Source organism: Sceloporus occidentalis, unplaced genomic scaffold (genome assembly GCF_023333645.1).
Source record: "Sceloporus occidentalis isolate IW3139 unplaced genomic scaffold, rSceOcc1.0.p SCAF_3, whole genome shotgun sequence".
NCBI classification, from domain to species: Eukaryota; Metazoa; Chordata; class Lepidosauria; order Squamata; family Phrynosomatidae; genus Sceloporus; species Sceloporus occidentalis.
Genome location: NW_028316983.1, coordinates 188406745 through 188425827, shown reverse-complemented (window position 1 = coordinate 188425827; position 19083 = coordinate 188406745). Strand labels below are relative to the sequence as shown.

The 19083-nt window shown below is 39.6% G+C and overlaps 1 protein-coding gene across 1 annotated transcript in view; it reads right to left on the bottom strand.

Moving 5' to 3' along the window:
* The window catches only part of MIB1 (MIB E3 ubiquitin protein ligase 1), a 56741-nt gene extending 38815 nt beyond the window's left edge, over positions 1-17926 (bottom strand). The window contains exons 1-8 of the mRNA XM_089517161.1: positions 17390-17926; positions 12991-13162; positions 12622-12751; positions 9105-9209; positions 5509-5575; positions 4385-4589; positions 3008-3191; positions 1037-1181 (exon numbers count right to left, since the gene is read on the bottom strand). Coding sequence (XP_089373287.1) covers positions 1037-1181; positions 3008-3191; positions 4385-4589; positions 5509-5575; positions 9105-9209; positions 12622-12751; positions 12991-13162; positions 17390-17618 — 1237 coding nt within the window. The 5' untranslated portion in view covers positions 17619-17926. The remainder of the gene's footprint in view (positions 1-1036; positions 1182-3007; positions 3192-4384; positions 4590-5508; positions 5576-9104; positions 9210-12621; positions 12752-12990; positions 13163-17389) is intronic.
* Positions 17927-19083: the final 1157 nt, after the last annotated feature.

Genomic DNA, 19083 nt, shown 5'->3' with positions numbered 1-19083 from the left:
TGTGTGTATATTGTTTAGTTCTGAATAAAAAGTTTGCTTAAACATGTTGAATTGCTCATATTTTTGTATAGCAGAAACCTTACACTATTCATTCCATGTCATTCCTCTCTGTTACCAAATTTTCTGTTGAAAAAACAGCCGGATTTGCCATCCACGGATTTGAGCGGCACCAAAAGGGAGGGAAGGGAGGAAGGCAGGGAAGGAGGAGGGAGGCGAGGGAGGGAAGGGAGGAGAGGAGGGGAGGCCAGGGACTTTTGTCCCCGCCATTGGGGACAAATGGGACTTGAGCATACGCGGATTTTGGTATATGCGGGGGGGAGGGGCGGAATGGATCCAAGGGCCCACTGTAATGCATACATTTACTATGAACACATCTACTTTGGGGCCGAACAGACAGGCTGAAAACGCTGGCTTCTGCATGGCTTGGGGGCATGGTAATTAGATGACACATGTCCCCAAGACACACGGAAGACAAACCGAAGCTGGGCCCATGGCCAAAAAAGAGCAATTTTTTCCACTCCAATTTGGGCCCCTGGCGGAGGGCACCCTCAGGACCACGGCATGCAGTTGCCACAGTCCCAAGACGTCTTGGGCGGGGAAGGCTTTAAGCTGCTTCTTTGTGATGGTCTGTTCCCCCCACTTTGTTAACTGAGCCATATCTGTAACAGAAATGTCTACAGGATTGTACTGTATCTTGTATATTTTTGCCCTTTTGAAGCAGCTTACAGTAACACACAATAAAACACAATTAAAATGTGCCACTTTTCAATAAGTAACTGAAATATCCAATACACAACTACTCTTTCAATAAATTTCTGAACATATGCAGTATGTAACTACACTTTCACTAATCCTAAAAACAGATTTTTTTAAAAAAAATATTAAAATTACTATCACTATTATTGTTGTTATTATTATTATTATTTATTAAAGATCAGTTTCTGGAACTTTAACAAAGTACTTTTATTGTACATTATTTATCTTTAAAAACATCTTAAAAATTCCAAATCACATAGAGAGTAAGAGTCTAACTTACCACCAGATGCATTGCTTATAGCAGAGCCTGCTGATGCTACTTTTGACACAGCAGCTGGATTGTATGTCCAAGAAGTTCCACAAACCTCTACTTTTAAGTCACTGTCTGAATAGATCTGCTGGACCCTTCCAACTTTCCCTAAAGTCTAAATAGAAGACAAGACAGACCCCAGCACATATGATTAATTTTTAAAAAGACTAAACAAATACAGTTATTTGCACTATGAGGATATTTTGTCTCTCTAGTTCAGTCAAGTTGTGTATAAACTGTAGCATGAACCATCAATAGAGAGCAGGGTAAAAGCTAAAAGGGTGCACGGTGCCTAATTCTGTTGTAAATGTTCTATTCATTTCCACTAAGAATTTGTTTTGAAAGACAGGTTATTTTCTGCTAATTTCAGAAATCTATTACTAGACAATTTCCCCTAATAAAACACCTACTGTGGAATTTCTCTGGTTTAAATGACACTGGGATTTTTGAGAAGACCAGAAATTGAACAATGTTTATCAATATTTATACAGTGCACCTGTGTTATACGCAGCCGTGTTTTACGCAGCTTCCAGCATACGCTGGAAGCCACGCCGGAAGTGAAGGAGATGCACGCCGGAAGGAAACAATGGCGCATGCTCCCACAGTGTGCACTCCACGCACCGCCAACGCACCTCCGCGGGCACAAGCCCCATTCATTTGAATGGGGCTTGAATATCCATGTTTTTTCATTTACACGGATTCCCTGCGTAAGGGAAGGACGGACTGTAATATATTAGAATACTACACAGGTATCAAAAACACTAATAGAACACCATACTGGTATTAAAAACAGACTCATATTTACTAAACTGAATACAAAAGATTGCTGAATGTCTGTGTAAAGCTACAGCAATGAAGTGCAACTCTAATTTTCGAAGCATTTCAAAACTCCACCAACAGAAGACAATAAATTTTCTCCAAATGAGCTAATTATATATCATTATGTCTTGCATTTACAGAAAGAGAACTTCCTTCCATGTCCTATGTGCAGCCAAATTATTTTTGAGTGAGATCATCAACGTGATCCTTCTCTAGTTCATTTAACTAAGAAAGAAGCAACAAAGTATCAAAACCAAGTGGCCTGAAATGTTTTCATGATTTTGCAGGTACTGATGGGATGAAGTATCAAGCCTAACATTTGGTCATCAAGCTTCTCTGAATGCATATTAGGGGGAGGAATCAATTTATTAGCTTTGGAAATTAAAACAAAACTTTCTGTTAGGAGCATCTAGGTCAGTGGTCCCCAAACTGGGTTACTGCCTTCTTTCCTCTTGTGCAACAACCCTACTGCCCCCCATGTCTATTTCTTGATCATAGGTCTACTCACTGTGCAGCATCTAGCAGCATCTACCCCAGCAGTACCCAATGCTTCACCTCTTCCTCTGCTCTCATGTGTGAATGCAGCAGTGGGCCACTGGTTCCCCTTGTCTTTCTTGTGTGCCAATAATTTGACTAACACCTCCCTTAATGCCCCCTTTCCTCATTGCCTTCCTATCAGCCCCCTTTCCTTCACCACCCCCTTGGATCTTTCCACTGCTCCCAGGTGGGGGCATACCACCCACTTTAGGAATAACTGGCCTAGATCACCATAAGACAAGCATCCTAACACTGACATGAGGTCACACACAGGATGAGTTTTAGTAATGAAGCTTTATTAATATAAACATGTGTAGAAGATATTCTATGGGTAGTTCACAAACAATTACAACATTAAAGCACCTTGTTTCTATAGCAAGAACAGTAGAAATGTACAAAGTTACGTACCTATGCATCATACAAATTCAGATTACTTCCTTTCTGCACTACTTCTCATCCCAAAAAAGTATTATCTAATCTACAAAATTTAAAAGTAAATTTACTCATATCACAATCTACAGTATTGTATTTTAGTATTTTTAGTATTTTTATTTCAGATTAACAGACATATATGTATATACTTACAGGAAGCATTGCTTCGGCCCATTCACCATGTCCTCTTTGAAGCAGTTTGATTCTTTCTAAGTCATAACAAACTTGGACAAGATCACCCACTTGAAACTGTGAAGTGCCACCTTCAGCCCCTTGAGCAGCATCTCCACTTCGGACAACATTGGCTTTGGTGAGGACAGCAGGGTTAAAGGTCCACCTACAAAAGATGAGTTACTTGCAACATTATTAAGAAAAGTGAAGTTTAGTATTTTAATGGACAGTAGCTATGTAACTGCACTAGTAACAGGTTTGCCAGTATGCAATTGCTTGGTTTTGCAAAAATCCAAGTATGTTTTCATAGTTGTGTCTATTAGCTAAAGGGAAAGCACCGTGAATTTTACAAGAAATCTAAGAAGATTCATGTGCCACATCAATTTTCAAATTGAAATTTAGGAAAGACTGAGACAGTCACAGATCAATTAGCATAATGTCTGAGTAAATCATAAACAAAATAAAAGGAACTGGAAGCAAAAGGAATAACCCACTATAGTAGATTTCTCCTTCAGCCAGACTGAGAAGGACAAATCACGCAGAGAGCCAGTAGGGCTAACCCAGAAGTAAATTTCATCTCAATAATCTTTAAGAGTCTCCTGAGTGTTAATATGTCTATGAACAGGAAGATCAGCAAGACATTGTCAAAGGTTTTCTGAAAATCCAAGTGAACAAAGCCCACATTGCTTCCTGAGTAGTAACAGCAATAATAGGGCAAAGTCTGCCTCATCAGCCCAAGCCTGTATAATTAATTGTAAAGTCTATGTGTATAGGATAATAAATTAGGCTGATATTGCAAGCTACTGTGGGTCCTATATGGGGAGAAAAGTGTGATATAAACCAATCAATACATAAATCAGGAGTGAAGCAAACTGCAGGCCACCAAATACCTAAATCACAACATTTTACTCACTCCAATTTAAAGGATGCATAACCCCACAAAGCTAGGAAGCAGAGAATTGGAATTAATGGATAATTCATAATGGAAGAAATTGGCTAGAAAATGATGCCCCAAAGATTTGAAAAGGGACTGGCAGTTTGCACTAGTAAATTGACATTACTGCACACAGCCCAAAGTCATTAAGAACACTACAGAATTTCCAGCTCTTTTACTTAGACTAAAGGAAATACGTTGGTACAAAATACAGACAACAAAAGGTTACTTCTTTAATTTCTGTGCTTTGTATTCTAATCGAAATTTAAAATGCAAGAACTATGATCAATTTTATTAGGTTTGGTAGGAGACATATCTGTATCCCCTTTCTTATTTTGGGATGCAAAAATAGTCAAGTGGAACTTCTGAACACTAACCAAACATTAAGAAAAAAACTGTCTTGGAAATACATGAAATTAACATACCTATTGCCACTTGGATACTGCACAACAATGTCATGATCTTCATCTATGCCACAAACTGTGCCAGTGGTAGTTAAGGTTTCAAACATTCCATCAGTCCACCCTCCATGACCATGCTGTAAAGACTGAACAATTTCTAAGTCAAGATCAATGTTTACCAGATCACCAATCTGTAGTCCACCTGGATTCCTGTTACCATTTTGTTCACCTAAAGTTAAAATAAAAGGACAAGATGGAATTTTAATCATGCAAATACAATTTCACAAATAATAAAGGAATAATGAATTCAACATCATACCAAAAAAAAAAAAAAAAAGGAACTCCTGTTCTAACAGCATAATCTTGTTCATGTTGAAACACAGGTTGGGAATTCAAGAAAGCAGTATAGCTATTTATCAGTGCAGATGCTAGAAGTCCAGTCAGTAAGCAGTTCAGATAACAGCATTTCACTTAAATCTAACACAAGCTGAACAGGCTGTGAACTGTTAATTATGGTAAACTCTAAACAGAACATTATTATCTTAATTTAAGGCTTCCAAACCATACAGAGAAATTCTCAGAGTTCAGTAAGTTTTGCAACATATAAACATAAGAAAAGACATGCTGGATAGGACAAAAGTCCCATCTAGTTGTACAATCTGTTTAAAAACTAGCCAATTAATTGCCTAGGGAAGCCTGCCAACAGGACCTGAGTGCACCTGTACCTTCTATCTCATACTCCCCAATAACTGATATATAAATGTATAATGCCTCTGATGTGGGAAGTGATGCATAGTGATTTTGACATGTAGCCAGTCATGGCTCCATCTTTCATGGATTTATCCAATCCCCTTTTAAATGATCCAAATTGGAAACCATCATTCCATTCTGTAGCAGTGAATTTCATACTTTGCCTCTGTGTTGTATTAAACAGTATTACCTTTTTATATCTTAAACCTCCACCATTTCTCTTCACTAGATGACCCAAACTTCTAGAGAAATGCCTTCTTCTTCACATTATGCATACTTTTATATACCTCTATCATGTGTCTCTCTACTCACCATTTTTCCTACATTGAAGCTTGTAAGCTTTCTAAATATATATAATAACCATACAAATAATTCAGTTTATATTTCTTCTAACTCACCAAGTACTGGACAGTGATCACGGTAGAAGGACCCTCCTTTTGCATCCTGGACGCATTTAAGGTCTGACTAAAAACAACAGAAAATATTAGCCTTAACTATCTCAATACAGATTATTTGTCTGCCGCTAAACTGGTATTTGCACTGCAGTGGCTCTGTCAAACAGTAATCTATGATGATCTGCTATTTAGGCATAAAACCCATTTGTGTGAGGCACAGAAACTATAAAGAAGAAAAGTAGGCAAGGTAGCCAATGCAGTTCCTTTTAGCTGCTACAAAATGCAGTTCCTTCAAGTTGGACAAAAGGAATTGAGAAACGGCAGGAAGACTGGGGCATTATATAGGGCAGTGATGGTGAACCTTTTACAGATCGAGTGCCCAAACTGCAACCCAGACTCCACTTAATTATTGCAAAATGCCACGTCCCTCTGGCTTTCTAGTAAGAAGCTCTGGCAATCTCTGTGCTAGGGTGAAAGCATGTGTGCCCGCAGAGAGGGCTCTGAGTGCCACCTCTGGCACGCGTGCCATAGGTTCGCCATCACTGATATAGGGGATGGGAGGTGCTACTGCCAAAAAGTCTTCCCTAGTGATTCCAGAAAGTTCTGAAGCTAACTGGACAGGCACAGAATAACCCATTTGTGTGATTCAGACAGACCACGAAGAACTATGCTTTACCCTCTGCCAAGGATGCAAAAATGTCTTCAACCAAAGGGCTGTATTAAGGGTATCCTAGGGACTACAATATGTGCACATACTTGCATATTCATACACATGCACAGATGCTTATCACTTAAAAATTTTCTCACCAAGTCTGCAGAGCACAGCTCAACTCTAAGCATGTTGATTCAAATTTCAGTGCAAGAGCTTTTAGGCAAGCTAAGCAACATTGAATTCTATGCTTGTCTACTCAGAAGCAAGCCTAAGTGGAACAGCTTTTTACATACAATGCATATATCAGGTATTTAAGGAACAGAATATTTAAAATGTAAACACCTTTGCATAGTTGGTATTTTTCTTGACACAGACTTGAAATCAAGAATGGTTTTCCTCATTTAGTTCCTGCTGTGCCTTCCCTGAACTCTACCTATAACGATGGCACTACTGATAAAAAGGTCCTTTCCTAAAATTAATTTTTCTTGAAGAAGAAAGTGTTTGTAGCTCAAGGACTGCAACTGGGCTAACTCAAGCCCAGTTGCAGACCTGAGCTACAAAACACTTTCTTCTTCACTGACCTTTTTATTAAATGTTGTTTGGGATATACAGTGCTACCTCGGGTTACGAATTTAATTCGTTCCGCGGCGCCGTTCGTAACCCGATACATTTCGCAACCTGAAAAGCCGCTGGAAAGCCGCTAGCCGCTAGCCGCGCTTTGAATTTCGCGCCGAAAAGATTTTCGTAACCCGAAAAATCCTTCGTAACCCGGAACAGTTTTTTTAAATCTAACTTTTTCGTACCCCGGAAATTTCGTAACGTGGTGAATTCGTATCCCGGGGTACCACTGTATGCCCTAGTGTCAAAAAAGCAATACCAGTTCAAACTCCTGGACCTGTTTATATAGAGATGTCTGTAAACAGACACTTCTTTCCCAATTCCAGATATATTTGTGCCACATTCCCTCTCCATTCACGTTCAGTTCACAAAAGACCTTATTCAACTCAGATATGTAATCATCCTCTGCTGCTCTAGTTACAATGCCACATTACGGACTGTTTCCCAAAATACTCCTAAAGTGTAACATATCTGTTATGGTTTTGTAAAAAGTCAAAATAAAACTTTCTTTGCATATAAATTAATCCAATCTACAAATAATACTTTGCATTGTTTTTACAGTAATCTGCAGCACCACAATACAATATTCTATATTTTCACTGTGCCTTTACAGGATACACAGGCTATTTATTTCAAAAGTAACCTCTATCAAATACACCTAGCAACAAATTCTGCTATGTCCTCCCTTCTCTGACTGTTGTTCTTGTTATTCCTAACCCAAATAGCAGCCATCTGGTGATATCTCTAAAGTAATTCCCATTGGACAAAAGTTGTTCAGTGCACATTACACTAAAGTGTGAAGCTAATAGGAAGAGAAGAATCCTTTAATTCATATCATCTGGAACTAAGGAAGCAAACAAAGGGACAGGTGGTGTATAGGCCAACCATGGGCCTCAGCAAAGATCTGTTTCTTTATTACTTGGAGAAAAAAGGTCCAGAGCAGTAAATGTGAGGTGCTGGCAGATTGCAGGATGAAAAGAATAATAAGTTGTCCACTGAGTTAGATGAATATACTTCAAAATGAAACTTCCAAGAGCAGAAGATTCCTAAATATACAGCTATGAGGCAGAAAATATGTACATTTGCATTCCCATATTATCATATGTAAGTTTTGCATCCATCTGATATTACATTTATGAAGATTAACTGAAATTATTTTTATTTTATTGCCTCTTCCTAATTCAGTCTTTTCAAAATGAATCAAATATCTAGAAAAAGTATGTGCTTGAATGCAGCTGACTGAATTGCTTCTCAATATTTAAAATCATAGCTTTGCCTGAACATGTAAAACATAAATCTTTTAAAAAGGATTAAAAGGTCAATTAAGTCACCCGGTATTCAGATAAACTTCTTTAGAAAATAGAAACTGCTTCCTTTACAATTTAGTGGAAGAAAAGCATACACAACACTAATATGAGAGGAATACAAACAAAACTTCAGAAGAACTTCAATTTTGATACTGAACATGTAAATGTTTCTTTTATAAGAAACCAAGCATTTGGTTAGGTGAGAAAGAGAAGCAAACAATTTGCAAAGCAATGAAGAACTTTTACATCAGCAGATTATTTTGTTTCCAAGTAGAAAATGGGGAAATTTGAGAGCTGATTAGAATATACTGGCTGTTTACCCAAAGACAATGGTTTCTATTCAATACAAGTTTCAAAAGAAAAGAATAACAATTTAACGAATGCCAAGAAGTGCACTTGTCTGGTAATCATATATTGCTGTATCAGGAATCTTCCTACTGTTTAATGAATCGTGAACTTATTAAATATTTTATTCTAATGATAAATAGTCCAAACTGATCTATAATTATACTTCTAAGAAAAGAAAAAATATTATTTGGCCAACTTCTGCTTTAGATTCTGTAGTGATTTTGCAGACATTAATATGAAAACTCTACTGGAACTTCATCAAAGTCCTCAGACCGCCAGCACACCATACAGCCAGAAAAATATTAGATTACCTTACAGTATGTAAATAAATAATTACCATAATGAACATATTTACAATTACTGGGAATTGAAAACTTTTTAGCCATCTTCACATCTAACCATTTCTGTCCATCTTGCTTTCAAAAATAAACATCCTATTTACAAAAGTACTTGTGGTTAAGACTGAGACAGAAGCCCACTTTGTCTGTATGTTTAAACTGAGACCAGACTACTGCATATGCATAAGCCATCCCTACAGCTGTAAGAACAATGAAGATCCTAATAGCATGCAAACTGACAGAAGGATATTACAAAAGAAGATAATAGCACAGCACATGCCATTTTATTCTTCCTTCATGAAGCAGTTTTACTCTTTGTACAGATTTACTTCTTACCATGCCCTCAAAGCCAACTCTGTAGAGGTTTTTCGCTCCATTGTCCCATAAAACATATGCTGCACTGTGTGGACTAGATGCACTCCAGTCCTGGATTTCAGTTACCTAGCAAAATGAAGAAGGATATATGTCTGTTTCCAAAAAGTAAATCACCTTCATCCACAGTCTACAGATAAGAACACTAACCTTCACTGTTTATTTACAGCATTTATATTCTACCTTTTCAAAAAGTTCAATGTTGCTACCATGACAAAGCAAAATAAAATGCACAAGAAAACATGGCTATTAATCAAAAGAAGCAACAAAACACACACACACACAAAACAGAAAAATAAAATAATCAAAACATCAGTTAAAAACTAATTCAAATTGCACTAAAACCCTTAACCTAAGGAATCCACCCTCAAAAAGGAAGGCTAAGGCCCCATGCAGACAGACCAAAATAAAGCTGCTTCGGGTCACTTTGGAGGTATGCTCTTTAAATGATGCATGCATACTAAGAGTCCAGAACCTGCGCCAAAGCTGAGCTCCAGTCCTTAGGACTGGATCATAGCTTTGGCGTGGCTTCCGTACTCTTAGTACGCATGCATCATTTAAACAGCATACCTCCAAAGTGACCCGAAGCAGCTTTATTTTGACCTGTCTGCATGGGGCCTAAAAGACTATTAAGCAAGCAGCAAAGCAGCTATCACTGGGTTAGGAATGTAAAAGGTACAGCCACCAAAAGGCCTTCCTTCTAGTCCCAATGATTAGCTGTCATTTTAGAATGGATAAGAGGACTTCTGTTGTTAACAGTTTCATTTTTACAACAGGGTATGTTACAACTAAATCATACCTGGAAGTTTCCAAGAAAACTTGCTTACAAACAAATATGATTAGCATGTTCTGCCTCAGGAAATTAACATCCAAACTCTCTTTTCAATTAGACAATATACAAAAGAATAGTCCTAGATTATGGTCTTCACTGTGATCTATAAAAACACTTCTGTGTAAGTATGGTTATGAGTTGTTGTTGTTGTTAATTCATAACCATATTTACATGGAAGTGCTTATAATAAGGACCACTGTGATGACCATAATTTACAACTATTCTTTAGTATATTAGCTAATTGAATGCAGAGTGAGTATTTATTTCTTACCCGCCTCTCCCCAGAGACTGAGGCAGGAAATAACAACAATCAACAATTTTTTGAAAACCGTCTTGCTTGATTTGGTGTCTTTTTTATGATAACCAAATGATTTAGTCACAGAGGTGTTAAGCCAAACTACTACAAAACAAAGCAACAATTTTCAATCCTTCTGGCTACTTAGAGTGACCATTGGTTATACTTCCACCACTGCACTCTCAGTCAGAGAGCATTCTGCAATGAAAGTGGACATGGAAGTCTAATTCTTCAAAAGCTATTAATGTCTCATAGTCATGATGGCTATATTCTACTAGTAGGCTATATACTACTCAAATTACCAGAGACAGTATGGCTCTCAATACTAGAGAACACATGCAAGGGGGTGCTATTGCATTTATGTTCATTTATGTAGACAGACCATTGGTCCGAATGTGCTTGGCAAGTATCAGTTCCCAGGTACAAAACCTGGCATCTCTAGATAAAAGGATCAAGTAGTACACAATGGAAAAATCTCACTAACTAAAATTCTGAAGAGTTTTTGCCAGTCAGAGACAGCATTACTGGTGGCCAGCACCCGGGTTCTGAAACACCCTTCCTAGAATGACTTAATTGACTCCCACTATGATGTCCTTCTGGGATTAGCCCTGGACCCAAAAATGTCCCAATGCTATAATTCTGGTCCATCCAGATCAGAAAAATTCATCACTAGCAGTATTTCCATTTTATCTAGATTAGGCTTCAACCTGTTTGCTCTGATCTATTTCAATACAGGTTGTCCACTGCTTCCCTGGAATAATTAGATAGAAATGTGAAGTAAACTTATCAGTATGTTGAGGATACCTCAGGTCAAACATCCAGTGGCCTCACCCTGCAACTTGATACAGATGTTTCAAAGTGTAGATGACAACATGGAACTTTTCAGTAAACTGTACACAGAGAGATCTGTAGCACCTTTGAGACTAACTGAAAGAAAGGAATTGGCAGAATGAGCTTTCGTAGATTTCAGTCTACTTCCTCAGATGCAACTCTACCAAATGCATCTGAAGAAGTAGACTGAAGTCTACAAAAGCATGTACTGCCAATTTCTTTCGTTCAGTTAGTCTCAAAGGTGCTACAAGATTTCTCTACATACTGATTCTACAGACTAACACGGCCATATCTTTGAATTCTTTTCAAAAAACTGTAAGCTAAAGGCCACAGGTGGAGCATCCATCCTGTAGCATCAATCTCTTATCAACACTCCAGAAAGAAGTGGAAATAAAGTGGTCCCAAGTTCCAATTTTGCAGGCTATCCCTAAAATATGCCATAGTCAATAGTACTAAAATCCACTGAAAAATTCAGGAGTATCTCATTAAGCCCCCAAAGCAGTGGTTCTCAACTTTCATCTTCTAGTTGTTATGGGTTTCAACTCTCCCAATTTTCTCAAGAAGCTGGCTGAGGTTTCTGAGAGTCAATAGATACAAGCGATCTGTAACATCCAGTACCACCTTCAGTTGCAAGGCTATTATGTGTTCCACAATCTTACCCCAAAATGAGGACACCACACCTTTTCTGAAATATGTATCTCTATGACTCAAGTAGTCAAAACACCCAAAGAATTAACAAAGAAAGGCAAGGATCAAGAATATTTTTGAAAGGCCAATAACTATGAAGTAGTATCTCCATGTCCGGAAGCTGCACAAGCTGAAATATATCCATTATTAACAGCACCAAATGGAACACTGACTACAGCTATCTTTGGTTTTGCCTTAAACATGACGCGAACAGGTACTGGATGTTAGTTACAGTGAACCACCAAATGTTTCATCAACAATCTTTGTGTCAAATTGTGCTACTCAATAGTAAGAATCAGTGACTGACATGCAATAATTTCATTTCCATCAGCATCTCAGTACAGTGTGCCCTTTTTTTACACAGGGAATCCGTTCCGGACCCCACCATGTAAAAAAACGTATATGCTTGAGCCCCATTGAAAGTAATGGGGCTCGTGCATGCAGTGGTGGCACAGGGGCACATGTGCGCCTCAGATGCACGCCCCATTCATCTAAATGGGACACGCTGCCCCTTGCGCCCCACGCAGCTCCCTCGTGGCTTTCAGCATATGCTGACAGCCACGTATACCAAGAAATTATTACATGCTCTCTACAAATCAGAATAGCTTATCAGAGCAAACTACTTCAATACTCATTTCAGAGGTATGCAAGGACCTGATAGACATATCAGTGAGAAAATCTCCTAGACATATCAGGAATTCATCTGTATCTAGAAGCCTCCAAGGATGGACCAAAAAAAATATGAACCACTGTTTTCACCCACCATCTGTAGTTGATACCTAGCCAAATTATTCATCAAAGACATAGGAATAAACATAGATACTCTGAACTCTTACTTTGCCCCTACGTCCATTGCCACCATCCTGATCTTCCCACTGCCAATCAACTCCTCGTACTACCCTGGCACTTGTGAAGATTCCCCTTGCAGTGATTTTCTTTGATTTACGACGGGATTCCAGTAATACCCTAAAATGTAATATTGAATTATATATATATTTAAAAGCCAGATCAAAAATAAACTGTTCAATATAATCTCTTCAATATAATCTCTCATTTTCAGAAATTAAGAGAAGCTGTTAACATTTTTTAAAAAGCAACTTGCGTTTCAATTTACTGAACATCTCAGCATTTTAAGTGGTGCTGAGACTATTCCTGACTGATAATACAGACATTTTTGTTTGTTAAAGTGTGAATGTAAAAGTTACCTTTCACTTCCTGGGGTAGTTATTCTATAAAACCGATGTCTCAGATGATGCTTATCCCCATGATAACACACTGTACATAAGTCATAATTTGTGCATTCTGCACATTTCCATCGAATACCAATTATTGGTTGTTGGCGACAAGTATCACACATTGTTCCATCGTGCTTAATTCCTGTGGAAAGGAGTACTATTAGTATAATACTTTGTTGTACATATATATATGCAGGGATACACAAAAAAGTGGAATCCTAAGGGAATACTACACAAGTATAGGAACAGTTATGCAAGCAGTTCTGTTTTCTCAGAGGTTGCACAAATGCAATCCATAAATTCCTATGACCACTCAAGTCTCTCTGTCTTTTTAAACTAGAGCTACACAGGAATGTAGAAGCTGTACACATAATCCTAATGAGAAAATATTGTAAGCAACAGTACCACTGTTCCCACCAAGGAGTCAGAGGCGGGTTATACACCGCCATTAAAGTACGCGCGGAGCGCGTACTAGGGTTAGGGAGGTGCAGTGCTTCCGCACCTCCCTAACCCTAATACGTGCCGAGCGCGTAAAAAATGACGGCGGCCGTTCCAGACGGCCGCCGCCATGAGGACGTCATGTTTTGCTGCTTCCCCGCAACCTGAAAAGCGGCGGATTGGGGCCTCAGCGGCTGCCGTTCTGGCAGCTGAGGCCCCGATACACCGGGGAAAGGGGCGGGTACAGCCCGCCCCAAATAGGCGGTCTGTAAGCCGCCATTGATATCAAATAAATAAGATACATTAACACTTTGCTTTTGGAATCAAGTTCAGTAAAATGCTCCTTCTAGTTAAATAAGAGTACAATTACAATTAGAATAGATACTATTATACTATAAAACACTCTTGTATTCAGACAGACACTGATTTTGAAAGGCCAAGTTTTTTTGTATTTGGACTTTCAAGCATCAGTTCCAGCCTTCTACACAATATCTTTTAACAGTTAAAATTTAACCTGCAATGTGGGAAGGAAATAATGAAACTATAACATTTTCCATAGAAAGTGCATCTACCACAGGATGACAGTCCCTTTCACTTTTCAGTTTAGGCCTCTAGAAAACTGACTGGTTGACCTAGTGCTCAAATGGATTTGTCTCTTCAAATGTGAAGAAACTGATGTCCCAAGTATCCGATGACAATTCATTTCAGAATCAGTTTCTTGCAGTATTTAGTATTCATTCTCAAATAGTGTCACACTGTTTTTACTTAACAAGTAGTGAAATATAAAGTCAGTCAACACACTAAACAGTGTATTTTTAAGCAATGTAGATCCATTAATGTTATTATTCTGGCAAACTTCACAAACCTGGACTTGATAAGATATAGGCATTCAGCAGCAAAGGAAAAGATAAAGCAGGCAGATGCCTACCAGCTGGTCTCTCATACACTGCTTTTCCATTCAGCTCCAATTAATATTGACACAGTAATTCAATGGCAATACTGTTGACCTAAACTAAATTATAAGTTCCAACTGGAGTCCCCATAGTGATTTTAATTTGCTGGAGTTGGGAAAGTTTACTAAAAAAATTCCAATCTTCTAAATTAACAAAAATAAACAAATTCAGAAACTGTGTCTACTCAGTAAAACTTATTCAAGTTAACTGTTAAGTTTACGTTTTACATAAGTATTTCAGAAGCTTTTGCTAAAAGCCAAAAATGAAATATTTGATTGGAAAAGTACACTTATCGACTGCAATCAAACAACTACATGGAAGAATGGTTCGCTGAACTGAATGGGGCTTACTTTTAAATAGAATTATATATGACTTTTAAAGCACATACAGTAAGCAGTGCAATTCTGTTCAGGAGTAAGCCCCATTCAGTTCAGCAATCCATACTTTCGTGTGCTGTAGAATTCATTTCCCTTAAATTGTCCAAATATTAAGGAAAAACCATGAATGTAATAAAGACTGTTAACACATGTAATTTCAACATATCTCAATAACTGTTGCAAATACATTCAGAATTTTAAAACTATTTCATTTGACTGATGGTGTATTAGTATTGATTATGTTGATAAATTTAATGGAGCAATACATTTTAGAAATAGCAAATGTTCCACAGCACAATATAGCTAATGACAATGTAAACGCAAATCTCTTATTGAAACACTTGTTTCCCGCTTACCCTCTTTGCTAACAGGTGAATAATTCTAATGATAGCACTGACCATCTGTTACAACAGAGTGAATCAGTATCCTTAAAGGCATACACAGATTATGTCCTTTCAATTTGACAATGGTTTTATGAAGTGATAGAACTATCCCATGTAGGTGATATTATGATTTTGACACAGATATTCCTCATAGACCATCTTAGAAATCTTACTAAGATCTTAGAAATCCTACTAACTCAGTGGAAACTTCCGAGTAATTGTACATAGGATTGGGCTCCACTAAAATCTAACATGAATAAGGTGAATTAAAATTAAGTTGAAGGCAGAAATATGTTAATAATTTTGAGCAGCAAACTATGAATCATCTGTTGTTGTTTGTCACTGTTTACTGGGGAGAAACAGTTTGTCATTTTGCCTTTGTTCTGACTCTGCTTATGGCCAAACAAGCCTCACTTTATATCTGCTCATGCTTTCTATACCCCCACAATCTACAATATAGATGCCCTAACAACAACATCACACACTTTCTTTCCCCTGCATTATTTTTGCATCTATCTTTTGCCTAATGAAGAAGCCAGTGAAGCTTTGAAAGTTAGTGTGATGTACTTTGGACATTTTTGTTGTCTCAATAAAGGTATCATTACAACGTGGATTCTAAATTTTGTTGCACTTTATGAACTGTTACAATCACTGTTCCTTTGTTTAAAAACAAGCATTTTCCATTAAGATTCCCTTGTAATTTTAAAATGACAACATCTTGATGTTTAAAATAGTGCAATGGATACGTTCTTTGGCTAAGCAGAATTCAAATACTGGACTACACTTTCCATAGCTGTCAGCAAATTAAAAATAATACAAATCAGCAATATATTGACCAAGTCGCCAGAAAGAGAAAAGGCTACCAAATCCTATTCTTTGTCAACCAATAAAGTTTTTACAGGTTACTGAAGCCATACCTACGAAGTCAACGCATGTCTTCTGTTACAACAGAGACTATAGCATAACAGCAAAGGAAACTCGTTTTCAATGCATTTTATGCAGTCCAAGGGCAGCCTTGGACGGCATAAAATCTTGAAGCCCTATGGAATACAGTACTGGGAGGATATCTTCCGTTGAATGGAGATGCATAGGCCTTCATGGCAAAGTCTCATTCCCAGAAGGAATTACTCCAGATGTGGGAATCATGCAGCCCTCCGGTTGCTGCTAGACCGCCAACCATCATAGCCGCCAATGGTGGGGAATGCTGGCAATTGCAAAACAGCAACATCTGGAGGGTCACATGATATTCCCCCCAGTTTAAAGGGAAAGAAATCCCTCCCTCACCAAAAAAGAAAACTCATTCACTGAAATGTTCTCCAAATGTTAGATTTATAGTCTTTCTTGCACTGCATCAAAGGAATCTGTCTTAAGAGTTACCAACACTAAGGTCCACTTCTAGGGCTGCATCTACACTGCAGAATTCATGGGGTTTGACACCTCAGTACTATGGAATTCTGGGGCTTGTAGTTTTGTGGGTTATTTACCCTTCTCTGTCAGAGAGCTCTAGGGCCACTTGCTGTTACTGTTAGCTGCCTTCAACTTATGGCGACCCTGTGTACAAGGTCCTTCCAAGCCCCCCTGTCCTCCACTGCTCTGCTTAGGTCTTGCAGATTTATCCAACTACCCAAAACCCCAACAAACTACAAATCCAAGGATCCCACAGGACAGAGCCATGGATGGCAGTGAAAGCAGAAAGGGGACATGGAAGTAAACACAAGTACAGTATGTCAATCAATCCTGCGGTTACCGGTCAGGGACCAGGTTCTTCTGCAGACATAAGGCACTTTGACACTGCTTTTAACTGCCATGGCTGCCTCCTACAGATCCCTGGCATTTGTGGCTTGTTGTGGTTGTGTGTACTTTGCTGACTCTACAAGGCTCCTAAGCAGGGCAGGGGAGGAGGGGGCTGGGGGTCATGGCATTTTGGAGGCAGCGGCACACTTTGGTGGGGAAGGCTCAAGGACTGTAAACAGGGCTGCATGGGATGGCGCTTCAGGGCTTAAAGTGGTGTCGAACTGCGTTATTTCGGCAGTGTAGACGAGGGACCCTAAAAGGCCCAGCTCTCCGGGGAGCAACCCCACAGGGACTAAAGGAGGCTTATATCCAAGCCCCGGGTCGGACTGGGATCTCCTTCTTCCCCTGTCTCTGCTGCTGAGGGAGGGAGGGAGGGCCGGTGGCCCGGTGCCTGGCGGGGCCGCCTCGCCTCTTCCCGGCTCACCTGTGGGGGCGCTGTCGAGGATGCGGAGGTCGTAGGCGCCGGAGCAGCGGTAGTTGGCGGCGGTGCCGTTGTCCCAGACCACCACCACTTCCTCGGGGCTCTCGAAGGTGCGGACGGTGCCGACGTGGCCCTCGCCGCCGTCCTGCTTCCCCCACTTCCAGTCGGGGCCCCGCACCACCCGCGCCCCGACCCCCTCCACCATCACGCGGTTGTTCCTCGAGTTGCTCATCGCCCTCAGCCTCCGGGGAACCACGCGCACAGAAAAGGGACGGCCTCCGCAGCCTCCAACAGTAATTTCCCCCCGCCTCTCTTTTCCCCTCAACTAGGCCTCACCCCCCTCTTTAGCCCCGCAATGGTCTTTCCCGACCGCTTGGGAGACGCGCGCCCCGCTCCTTCCAAGTCCCAAATGCGGGGGGTGTTCCAGTGGCTACATCCGGGGACCCTGCAGCCACAGCGCCAGCGCCGTCGCCGCTTTGGAACGGAGGAAGGGCCACAGAACGTTCTGCGCATGCTCCGATTGTATCATCTTCAGCAAACGGGGGGAGAAAGAGAGTAGAAAGGAAGAGGCTGAGGGAGTGGTTTGTTCTGAGAACAAAGAGAGAGGTTCTACAGCGACGCCTAGGGGTCGCAGGCGGGTATTGCAGCTGAAACGGAGAAAGGGCTGCTGCTTGGTGTGTGTGTGTTACAGTGCTCTGCTGCCTCCTGTTGCATTCTGGGTTTTGTAGTTCAGTGAGGCTTAATTGTTCTCTAGCTGAGAATTCTAAATGCCCCTCGTTTAAACTGCAAATCCCAGAATGCAACAGGGAGGCAGCCAGAGCTTTTAAAGTAGAACAGCAGTGCTGTAATAAGAGTGTAGTGTGGTGTCATGGGTTTTTTTAATTGTAAAATGTAAGATTTTACTACACTCTTTGTTACTACACTTTAAAAAAATACATTTTATTATACACACTATTATTTTTTAAAAAACATACAAACAAGTAAACAAAACAAGCAAAAAGAAAGAAAAACAAGCAAAACAAAAACCACATAAATACAAAAACAAAACAATAGCATATCATCTCCTCTGCTGAGATATTCTCTACAATTAATATTTTTAAGCTCTACAATCAAACTGCTTGATCTCCTTGTCCTTCCTCAACTGCTGTGATCTTCACATAAGCATCTGTCAGATAATCTGCTCTTATATTTATTTAAACTTAAACCCTAAGGGGAAAAAATCTTATGTTTTATAAAAAAACAACTATGACACCACATATTCATATATTAAATTAGAAGCAATAAAATAAACTATAAGAGTGTAGTGTGATAATGTGGTTGTGTGTGTTTGTCAGTCAGTCTGTCTTCAGGTTACCTACAGTATTATGGCAACCCCATGAATTTCACAGGGTTTTCTGGGGCAAGGAATATTCTAGTTTTTCCAGTTCCTTCCAGTGATGTAGCCTCTATTCAATTGACTTAAGTCACTTCATTGATTTGGCTTGGACTTAGAATCACAGAGTTGGAAGAGACCTCAAGGCCCGTCCAGTCCAAGCCCCTGCCATGCAGGAATACACAATCAAAGCACTCCCGACAGATGGCCTTCCTACCTCTATTTAAAGATCTCCGAAGAAGGAGACTCCACCAGTCTCCAAGGGAATGCGTTCCACTGTCGAACAGCCCTTACTCTCAAGAAGCTCTTCCTAATGTTGAGGTGG